Below are 10922 nucleotides of genomic sequence, written 5' to 3'. Positions count from 1 at the left end.
ACAGAGCCTCAGGGAGGAGCCAGGTAGGCCCCGTTCTCTGCTGTGCTGTGAGCACAGTTATTATTCCTTGATGACTCTAGAAGATATGGAGAGGATAAGATTATTGAGAAGTACTAATTAGGTCACACAGCACAAGATGGTTGGCTTTTTTTTTTTTGCTTTTTAGAGCCACACCTGCAGCAAATGTAAGTTCCCAGGCTAGGGGCTGAATATGAGCTGTAGCGGCCAGCCTACACCACAGCTATAGCAACGTAGGATGAGAGTTGCATCGGCAACGTACACCACTGCTTGCAGCAGCACCAGATCCTTAACCCACTGAGCGAGGTCAGGGATCGCACTCTCATCTTCATGGGTACCAGTCGGGTTCTTAACCTGCCTGGCCACAGTGAGAACCTCCAAAATGTTTAATCTTAATTGTCTCTTAGGGCTCCCCAGTAGGTTTTGTACTTAAGTTTTCTACTATTCCATAGCAAAGCGGGTAAAATGTTAATTGAGAGACAAGGAAATGCTAACTTGCTTCTGCTCTAGACCCAGCAAAGGACCACAGAGTGCATGTACTTAAAATATGAGAGTTTGGAAACCGAAATTACAAGTGGGAAGACCAGTCCGAATAGAAATAATGAAAAGTATTTACGATTTTCAAGATTCTCTCTCTCTCTCTGACACACACAATTTTAGAAAGAATGTTTAGTTTCAGATTGGCTTTCCCTCAAAGAAATGACACATTAATTAAAAAAAATTTGTTTTTCTTTGTGGCTTGCCAGTCGAGAGGGTTCTGAACAATTTGAAAGTCTTATCTATCATGGCTGCACATTTTGTCTGTGGACACACAAGGGAGCCTCTGTGCCCTTTATACACTGTGTTTGGTAACGGACGGTTCTGGCTTGCCTGTCACCCAACCTTCCAGTTTGGCTCCAACCAAATCAAAAGGGCCACCTTCTATTAGAGTCTAAATACTAGACTGAAACTGGATTTAATGAGTGACTGCTTTGGAGTTGGGGACAGCTGCTTTGGAGTTGGGGACAGCTGTTGACACTTGGTGTAGTTAACCAGCCAGCGTGCTCTCTGAGATAAAGAAAACCATGCGACACACGAGTAGATGCTCTTAGGCCCTGAGCTGTTCATCCGGCATAATTAAATTACTGCTTGTATCTGCGGGGCTGACTAAACTCACTACCCTGGGACTGGAACCTGTGTCCTTTCACCAACTCTAAACACATAAAACCAAAGGAGCCACCAACCTGTTTTATGAAGCTGAATGAAGCAGGAGAGCTGGCGGGGGGGTGCAGGGGGGGTGGTTCTGAAAGGACACGGGGTGCCTGCAGGGTGACTCCAGCTAGGCTCTGCTGTCTGGAGAGCTCTGCGGTGGTCTGCTGTGTAGTATATGGGCTGGATGGGACCCCTGGGTCCCGAGTCTTAGCTGGACAAGCTTTGCTATTGTCCTGGTCTGCTGGCCATACCTCCTGATTGATGCTGACAACGCACTGCGCCCCTTTTGCTCCCAGCCTGTCAACACGCCTCTGTGGGGGCCCCACTCATAGGGGCCCTCTGCTTGCTCATGGTCCTCTGCTTGCTGATGGGGGAGGTCTCATGGCCCTCTGCTTGCTCCCATAGGTAAAAAAAGGCCATAGACGTCCTTCAGCCTATCTCATTTTATTCATTTCTCGGTTGGTTTGATTCTGTTCCTGGGCAAGTGACTTCCTCACATTGATACTCTTAGAAAACCAGTCTTTTTCTTCACTCTTCATTTACATTTTATTAATTTCATAGTTGGCAACCTAATACACATCCTAGGCACCTGCCGGGCGCTGAACAATGTTTGCTATGCTGTGCCCACAGAGCTTGTTCACGAGATGCCTGCACCAGCTAGCTTTCCCCTGAGCTCCTTTCACAGCAGATTCAGATGAGAACTTCCAGAAAGTAGCTGATATTCAGGCTCATGGGACTTGCTACTGTATTTGTTACCAGGGGAGTGAAGGCCCATCACCCCCGTAGTTCTGGAAAGGTAGACCTGACTGTCCCCTCAGCAGGGACTGGGCCAGGGGGCGGCGTGGTGACGACGAAGAGGACACAGGGGATTCATGGAAGAGAAAGAATACGGACGTCCCAGTGCCCCTCAAGAGCTGACTCGGCATTTCATCAAACGACAGTGCCTTTTATCACGCTGACAGGAGGAAGGTCTGGAAGAAGATCTTTTCTGCGGCTGGTGGAGGAGGCCACTGAGGCCGCATTTTAAACTCCCTGGTCGTTGTGCTGCATGTCAGCACAAACCAAATGAATCTTTGTCATGCTTCAGCCTCATCGAGTCAGCTTGGAGGGAAAATGCTAGCTTTTCTTTGGGTCCAAGTTGTGAAACAAAGCAAAAAATAACAAACACAACCTTTCCAAATTTCTACAGTGTAACTCCCGCCTGCCTTCATTTTGTCCTTTCTCATTTAAAAAATGTCCCAATGATTAAAGGTTGAATGTTTGGGGGAACATGTGCCCGTGTGAGGAAACCATCCATCTGGGGCTCAGTGGTCTCTACATTCATACACAGACCAACCAGAAGATTTATTTCAATGTGTTGATTCTAAAACTCATTCTTATGTCATGGATCCTCTGCACATGGTTATAAAAACCGAGGTGCCTGGCCTGATAAATGATCCTGTGCAACTGTACTGGGATATCTGGGAAATAGGGTTTGAATGTTGGGATGCTTTTAGGGACAAGGGACAGAATACAGGAAAGTGGGAACATTTAAGCCATGTAATCACTGTTTTTGGAGCCACTAGTGTTGCTCAGCAAAGGAGAGGGTGTCGGCTGTAACGATCCACCAGCACCATTTCTCGCGTAGCCGCAATCCCATGCATTTCTCGTTAGCAGTTTTCTAACTTCAACACGCATTCAGAACTCTTAGGGAGACTGACAAAGACACAGCTTTTGGGCCTATGACCAGTAATTCTAGCTCCTCTGGTGTGAAATGAAGCTGGCTACGCACGTGGTGGTGACCCATGCTTTGAGAAATTTTGTCTAGCCTATCACCACTTTGTTGTTTGTCTTGGGCTGTATTTTATTACTAAGTGAGAATGGGGTGAGACAGCTTGAGTTCATCTTCTGATCTTAATTTCCGGTGTAGAAAAGTGACAATTGCCTCATGTATTTCCTGTGTTCTTAATCTCCTAAAACGTGGTTTTGTGGTGCTACCCCCTGCCCCACGAGTTGCCCGCATGCTTTTACTCAGAATGCAGCTCCAAGCCAAGGACACTCCTTTTTACTTTCTTCTCTGTCTTCCCTGACAACAGTGAGGGGAAGACATGCCTCTTGTTGCAAAGTGGGCTGGAAGGGGCTAGTGTGGCTGTCTAATATCCTCAGCTCTTTTTGGAACCAGGAGGCTGGTTCTGGCACCTACAACGTTTCTAGCACCAGGTGCGTGGTGGTTTGGGACATCCCTGTGCTCCATCTGATCACGAGGAGTCTGATGTAGGGAGAAGAACACTGGAAAGGGAGACAGGCCTACGTTTTCCAGCTCTGTGGTTAACTTGTCAAATAAGTGTGGGTTAAAGTTAAAGCTAATTTCTTTACTGCAGGAATTCCCAGAGCCTGTAACATCTACTATCCTTCTAAAAAAATTTAAAATATAAACAGTGTTTCCTAAACATGTTTGACCAGGGGGACCGTTCTGTAATTGAGTAACCTACCAATGCCTTGCTGTACACAGTCTGTGTAACGCCGAGCTGGAAGTGACGTCATTGCACTTTCTGATCCTGTGTCATCGATCTGCTCCTTGCCTCTGGTTCCTTGCATATCCTTGAAGAGGAAACAACAGTCCTGGTGGGAATTCAGAGAGACCAAACAGCGGTGTAATGCAGACTGGGTGGAGGAGCCCTAATCTAACTCCTTCCTTGGGAAGTGAAGGCATCTTCCCCCACTGGGAACTGGCAATGACTCCTGAGAGAACCCGTGGTCTGCTCTTGGCTGTCCCATTTAGGACAGCACTCTGGGCGTGACAGCATTGCAAAGTCTGCCCTGCTTCTGTTGTGTTCTGAAAGACCTCATGTGTCACACAGGATCTGGATTTTTTTCATGGTTCTCGGGATCCACTGGTGGTGGGTATGATGGGACCTTGGCCTGCCTGGTCTGCGGGGCTGTCTCTTGAGCCTGGATGGAACTAGCCAGGGTAGATGGTAGGTTTCCCTGGCTGGGCTGTTCTCCTTTTGTTTGCAAAACACTGTCAAAAGCTTATTGCCTCCTACATTGCTGAGGTCTGACTACAGTCTGCACTTGATAGAGGTGGGGCAAGGCTCAGAGGGGCCCTTCCCAAAGGCAAGCAAAACACTAACAAGAAATGTCAAAACTAGCCACACACAGACATTGCACTTGGTTATCTGAGGCAGGGAAGCAAGCATCTGGGTGGGCAGGTTGAGGTGACGCCCGTCTTGAAGGCCTGTTTGGAGGAACCTGGAGGCTCTCAAAGGCCCAGCGCTCAGTTGGACAATGACAGAACGTCACTGTAAAGGGGAGTGGAACACATGTGGATACTCAGTTCCTGGATCAAAGGCATTGGAAGTATATTCTCAGGCCCTCCATTCTGTTCCGTCGGGAACCAAGGCTGAGATGGGTGATGGAGCAGGAGGGCGGGGAGTGTAACGAGCACCCCGCTCCCAGACTGGACGGGGCTAGTCAGAGAACAGGCTGGCAAAAGACTTCCTCAGGTTGCGGATGGTTTCGGCCTTGGCCTCGTCCTCACTTGGGGTCCCGCGCTGGGTGGTGTCCGATGTGCTGAGGCTGTTCGTCAGGGACTGGGATTTGCTGAAACAGAAAGGCAAGGGAGATTGGGGGCCACAAGGCCTGGGGACCCCTGGAAATGAGTCGGGGGGCTTGACTGCAAGCCAGCTGGGTGAGCCCCACCCCAACAGGATATTAAGACCAGAATCCAGATATCCCAAAGCTTCCCTGATGCTTCCACACAATTAACCTGCAAGGTGCGTACTGGTAGCCTCCATTTTTAGGCACAGAAATTGGGGCTCACAGCAAGTAACAGGGCAGCATCCAAGCCCCCCATTCCTTCCATAGAACCTGGCTGCTCAGACAGCAGGTGTGACCAGTGGGAGACTTGAGCAGCTTTCCTGCCTCTAAGTATAAATCCACTTGGTAAACTGTAAAGTGCTGTACTATCAAGTGCTGTTATGGTTGTGTCTCTTTTGCTTTCTAGCACCAGTTCAGGACTCAGGAGTCTGTGTTCTAGACCTGTCTGCCACCTACCCCCTCTGGCTGTGAGCAAGCGACTCACTGCCCAGGGCCTCCTTGCCCTCGTAGTCTCACCCACCCCCAGGCCTCTTCTAGCCCCGACATTCTGGGCTTCAATTCCAACTCTTCCCTGGAGCCTTTATTGCTGGGTCCAGCCCATTCTGGAATTCTTACGGTGCTACTATTTGAACACCAGTGTCTGACCCTTTGTGCAAGCCTAATGCTAGGTGATAAATGAGATCCAGGCCCTGCCTTCAAAGGGGCTCACAGTCCAGGGGAGGTGACAACCATGGAAAGAGATCTATACATGGCCTTGTCATCACGTTAGAGAACTGAAATCCTCTTCCAAGCAGGGCCTTTTAGGGGTGTTATCCAGAGTGGGCATCCGATAAATACCTGCTGACTCGAACTGAACCAAATAATACCTTAGAGCAACAGTGCAAAATATTTTAGTGTTTTTAGCTAGATTACTGTAAGGTTGGTTCGAAACCTGGCTTAAATCCCAAAGCCCTCATCTGTCCTGTGCTTATTTTCACACATGACAGGCTGTCACAGATGCACCTGTATGGTGCCAGCAGCCTTCTAAGCACTAACTGTGCCTAAACTCGTTTTAATCTTTATGAGAGCCCTGTGGGGTAAGTACTATTGTTCCTATTTTGCATGTGAGGAAGTTTAAGCACAGAGAGGGTGAGTAACTTTCTGAGATCGCCCAGCTTTTCAGCAGCAGAGCTGAAACTGAACCCAGGTGGTCTGACTCTAGAGTCTGTGCTGTCAGCCACTATGCCTATTGCTGAAGGACCACATGCTGATAAACTAAAAATGCACGTGTCCTTTGATCCAGCGATACTATGCCAGGTATTTTCTATACAGCTGATCCCACACATGTAAGAAACAGCGTGTTTTCAAGGCTATTCACTGCAGCCTTCTAATATAAGAGCAAACCAAATTTCCATTTCTGGTGGATAAGTTAGATACATTATAGTACAACTGTACCTAGAATACTATACAGTTGTGAGAGTGAGAAAATGTCAATGAACTGAGTGGAAGAGCTCCAGGATTTATTGTTAAATGTGAAAGCAAGGAGCAGGATGGCATGGATAGTGAGTACTGCTAATTTCATAAAGAAGGGGGGGGGGAATCAGAGCATATATCTTTGTATTTGCATAAGGCAGGAACACGCAAGGAGCTAACAAAAATGGTTGCCTCTGAGGAGCAGGGGGCAGGAAGTGACTGGATGGGAACGAGGTGGGCATGAGGGTTTTCACTACAAACATCACCATCCTTTAGACCTTGGAACCACGCGAATGTAGAAAAGCTATGGTTAGCATGACCCCTAGGTTGGAGGGCCTCTGTTCAACCCTAGCTCTTCCACTTCTTAACCGTGGAAACTTTGGCAAGTTATCAATCTCTCTTTCTGCTTACTCACCTGTAAAATGGGGATAAGAATAGCTAGTAACTCCTAAGCTTGTGAGAATTAAGAAGAACAAACCAAGTAGGTAAAGTGCTTGGCACACAGTAAGTAGATAATAGAGGTTAGTGATGAAATTATGATTCTTGTATTAGTGTCTGGAGATGAAGGAAGGAAGGAACTTTCCAAAGAAAACACATGTGGGATCTCTCTTTTGACCTCACACCAAGAGATGGGCTTGAGGACTTCCCTGGTGGCCTAGCAGTTAAGGAATTGACATGGTCACTGCTGTAGTTTGGGTGCTGAGATGGGTTCCCTGGCCAGGGAACTTCTACATGCCACGGAGAGAGAGAGGGAGATGGGCTTGAGCAGAAACAGGAAAGAGGATGTGTATGTGTGGGATGGATTTTTTACAAAATTCAGCAACACTTCCTCCCGTCTCTTTAATTTAGCCTTTCGCAATGTGACTTTGCGGGTTCTCCCATCAAGGGTCTGTCTCCCCACCTCTTTAATCTGGGCTCAACCATGTGACTTGTTTGACCAAAAACATGTGATGGTATGAAATGACATTGTGCGGCTTCAAAGGCCTTGAAGTGTCTAGTTTTGCTTTTTAGAACCTAATTCTACCATGTGAGGAAGCTGGGCCCAGCCTACTGGAGAATGAGGCCCAAGGAGAGTGAGAGGCTCAGTGGACAGGCCGCACCAACAGGCAGATGTGTGCAGAAGGCCCTCTTGGACCATCCAGCCCCAGATAAGTGGCCAGATGACTATAGCTGCAAGAGTGATCCCAGGAGAGTAGAGCTGCTGCAATGAGTAAGTGAAAATAGAAGACACCCAGTTAAATTTGAAATTCAGATTAAAACCCCCCTTTTTTGTATAAGTATATCCCATACAATATTTGAGGGTATACCTCTACTCAAAGTAATTCATTGTTTATCTGAAATTCAAATACAGCTGCGCATTACCGGGCAACAGGAGAGACCAGCAAAAGATCCCTCCAGCTGAGCCAAACTCAGAACAAACTGCTGAACTAAAAAATTATGAACAGGAGTTCACGTCATGGCTCAGTGAACCAGACTGATATTCATGAGGACATGGGTTCGATCCCTGGTCTCCCTCAGTGGGTTAAGGATCCGGCGTTGCTGTGAGCTGTGGTGTAGGTCACAGACTTGGCTTGGATCCCACATTGCTGTGGCTGTGGCTTAGGCTGGCAGCTATAGCTCTGATTTGACCTAGGCTGGAAACTTCAATATGCCACGGATGTGGCACTAAAAAGACAAAAAAAAAAAAAAAGAACAAAGAAAATGCTTATTTTCTAAAGCTGCTGTTTCTGGGTGGTTTGTTATGCAGCAGGAGATAACTGTTACATGGGTAAGTGGAGGATCACAAAGGGGCCTAATCTATACTCTCACCACCTGGGCCCTGCCTGCCATGCAAGTTCCATGCTCTAGGCTGCCTTCTACCCATTTAAAGTCTGAGTGAGGCCTCTCTGAGCCTTCCTTTGACTCCAAGTCCTTGACCCTGAGCCAGCCCACCTCTGCCCACACCCCCGGAGGTCCACCCCTATAGCTTTCTCAGTTCCCGAAGCACTTACTTGAGATGGGGGTGGGGTGGTGCTGGTTTCTTGGACTCTTCACCCTGCTGGGAGGTGCTGCGGCCCTGCACAGGGGGCCGGGACTGTGAGGTAAGGGTGGTGCCCGGCTTGGAGGCCTGGTTTGGAGAGCTGCCCCCAGATGCTCGGGATAGCTGTGGAGAGCCTGGTGATCTCTGCTGCTGTGGCGATCCAGATGAGGGGCTCAGGGGTTGCTGGCCTTGTGGGGAGAGCCTCTGCTGGGAGGGGCTTCCAGATCTTGGGGGCTGAGGAGACTGAGCTTGGCGAGGGCCCCCTACAGGGAGGAAAAGTCATTACATTACATTCAAGTTTTTTAAGGATAAATATCTCTGTGCACAAGTATCGCTTCAAGGATGTTAATTATAGTGTTTTTTGTAACAGTGAAAAGCTGAAAACAACACAAAAGCCTAACCATAGGGGAATTGACTAGGAACTTTAAGATACATTTGCCTAATAGAAAATGCTATGGTTATCATATGACATGGCATAATAATATTAAATGACATGGGATATTGTGGATAATAGGTGGCTAAATATATACTGCTAGACCAAAACTTAGCTTATAAAACATTATTTACAGTTTAATTCCATTTTTGCATATATATAGCTATGTAAAAAAGAAAGACTGGGAGGTTATGCTTTAAAATCAGTGTGTCTCAGACTTTAATGGCATATGAATCACCAGGGCATCTTGTCAAAATAAAGATTCTAATACAGTAGGTCTGGAGTGGTGTTTGAGCTGAACTGTGTCCCCTTAAAAAATTCGTATGTTGGAGTCCAAAACCTCCCTGTGACTATATTTGGAAATAGGTCCTTAAAGGAGGCAATTATTGTTAAATGCTGTCATAAAGGTGCAGCCCTAACCCAATAGGACTGGCATCCTTATAAAGAAGAGAGAGAGGCCAGGGACCTGCACACACACAGGAAAAGCCACATGAAGACACAGGGAGGAGGTTCTCTCTGCAAGCCCTGGGGAGAAGCTTCACCCCTGCCAGCACCTTGATCTTGGACTTCCAGCCTCCATTACTGTGAGAAAATAAATGTCTGTTGCTGAAGCCACCGGTCTGTGGCATTTTGTCACAGCAGCCGAGCAGACAGACACAGGTGAGGTCTGCATTACTAACAAGCTCCCAGGCGGTGCTCCTGCTTTTCCTCCTCCGAGTAATGAGGCAATGAGCAATGATGACGAGAGTGGTGCCATCACGAGGGACTCACATTCTCTTCCTTCTGCTCACTGATGTTTTCCACACTGAAGATGTATTACTTTTGAAACAATGGAAATGATTATCCCTTACTTTTGGATCGCCCTCTAAACTTTTCTAAGATCTTTCAAAATCAATATGTCATTTGATCTAGAGAGAGGTTGGTAGGGAAGACACCATTCATCTCATCACACTGAGGTGGAAAGAGCCTCGGTAAGGTTTCATAACCAGAAGGGGTGACCACAGAAAGCCCACTGAGGAGCTTGGCTTCATCTCGCTGCACAGAGTATATAGGTTTTTACCTACAAATGAAGGGGTATCACAAGCTCAGAGGTTTCAGCTGCCAGAAATAACTTTGAGTGGAATTCTAAGGCCCCAAGCAAGCAGGGTGCACTCTTCTCACTCTCGAACCCAGGTGTCAGGACTGCTGACTGTGAAAGGCACTTGCTGAAGCAGACTAGCTGCCTGCTGGTCTCTTCCCTCGGACACACCAGCTCCCAGGGAGTGGGGCGCACCAGGGTTATTCTCACCATGCTTTGTTGAGAGGATAGGAGACCGGGAGTTAAAATGGGCTCCAGCTCATCTGTGAGACTCCCCCTCTTTTTTTCTTTTTTATCTTTTTAGGGCTGCACCCGTGGCATATGGAAGTTCTGGGCTAGGGGTTGAATTGGAGCTGCAGCTGCCAGCCTGTGCCACAGCCAGATCTGAGCCACGTCTGTGACCCATACCATGGCTCACAGCAATGCCAGATCCTGAATCCACTGATCGAGGCCAGGGATCAAACCTGTGTCCTTATGGATACTAGCCGGGTTCTTAACCGACTGAGCCCAATGGGGAACTCCATGTGAACCCTTTCATAGTGTGGCTTCCACCGGTGTGAACTCCACAAGTGTCTACTGGGCCCCCTTTATTATGTCCTGGCTGTGGCTGGGCACCATCACAGCTCTGTGGGTTAGGCATTATTACTATCCTCATTGTACAAAGAAACTCAGTCCCTGTGAGTTGCTCAGTGTCACTTCCAGCAAAGGAAGGAGCCTAGATTCAAACCTAGATCTCTCTGACTCAAAGCTGTTTTCTTTTTCTTTTCCTTTCCTTTACTATACCACACAGGGCGGCACTTTGTGCAAATTAAGAAAAGCTGCTTTCCTCCAGTGGCAGCAGCTCTGAGCCAGGTGCAAAGGGAACAGGGACTAGATTTCAGCCAACCTCCCCCCTCGGATTGTCCCAGTTGGGCTCTTTGCAGAGGGCACGACCTGCAATATCTAGTGGCAGAGCCCTAGGTCCTGACTCAAGCCTTGCCATTAACTTGCTATGTGACCATGGGTAAGTCACTCCTCTCTGGACCCTTGTTTATAAAAGGACTATAGTCATCAAACGTCCCTCCCAATTTGAATCTCTGTGAGCCTGCGTGACATTTTCCAGGTTAGACTGAATTACAGCACCGATTTAGCAATGGACTGCCCATGGCTTG

General features: G+C 47.8%; 1 protein-coding gene across 1 annotated transcript in view; it reads right to left on the bottom strand.

Annotated features, from left to right (window-relative positions):
- Positions 1–202: 202 nt before the first annotated feature.
- LOC125130731 (synapsin-3) overlaps positions 203–10922 on the bottom strand; it is a 28270-nt gene continuing 17550 nt past the window's right edge. The window contains exons 6-7 of the mRNA XM_047786451.1: positions 8232–8523; positions 203–4791 (exon numbers count right to left, since the gene is read on the bottom strand). Coding sequence (XP_047642407.1) covers positions 4659–4791; positions 8232–8523 — 425 coding nt within the window. The 3' untranslated portion in view covers positions 203–4658. The remainder of the gene's footprint in view (positions 4792–8231; positions 8524–10922) is intronic.

Source organism: Phacochoerus africanus, chromosome 7 (genome assembly GCF_016906955.1).
Source record: "Phacochoerus africanus isolate WHEZ1 chromosome 7, ROS_Pafr_v1, whole genome shotgun sequence".
Lineage (NCBI taxonomy): Eukaryota > Metazoa > Chordata > Mammalia > Artiodactyla > Suidae > Phacochoerus > Phacochoerus africanus.
Note: the sequence above shows the minus strand (reverse complement) of the source record. Positions and strands in the feature narration are given on the sequence as shown.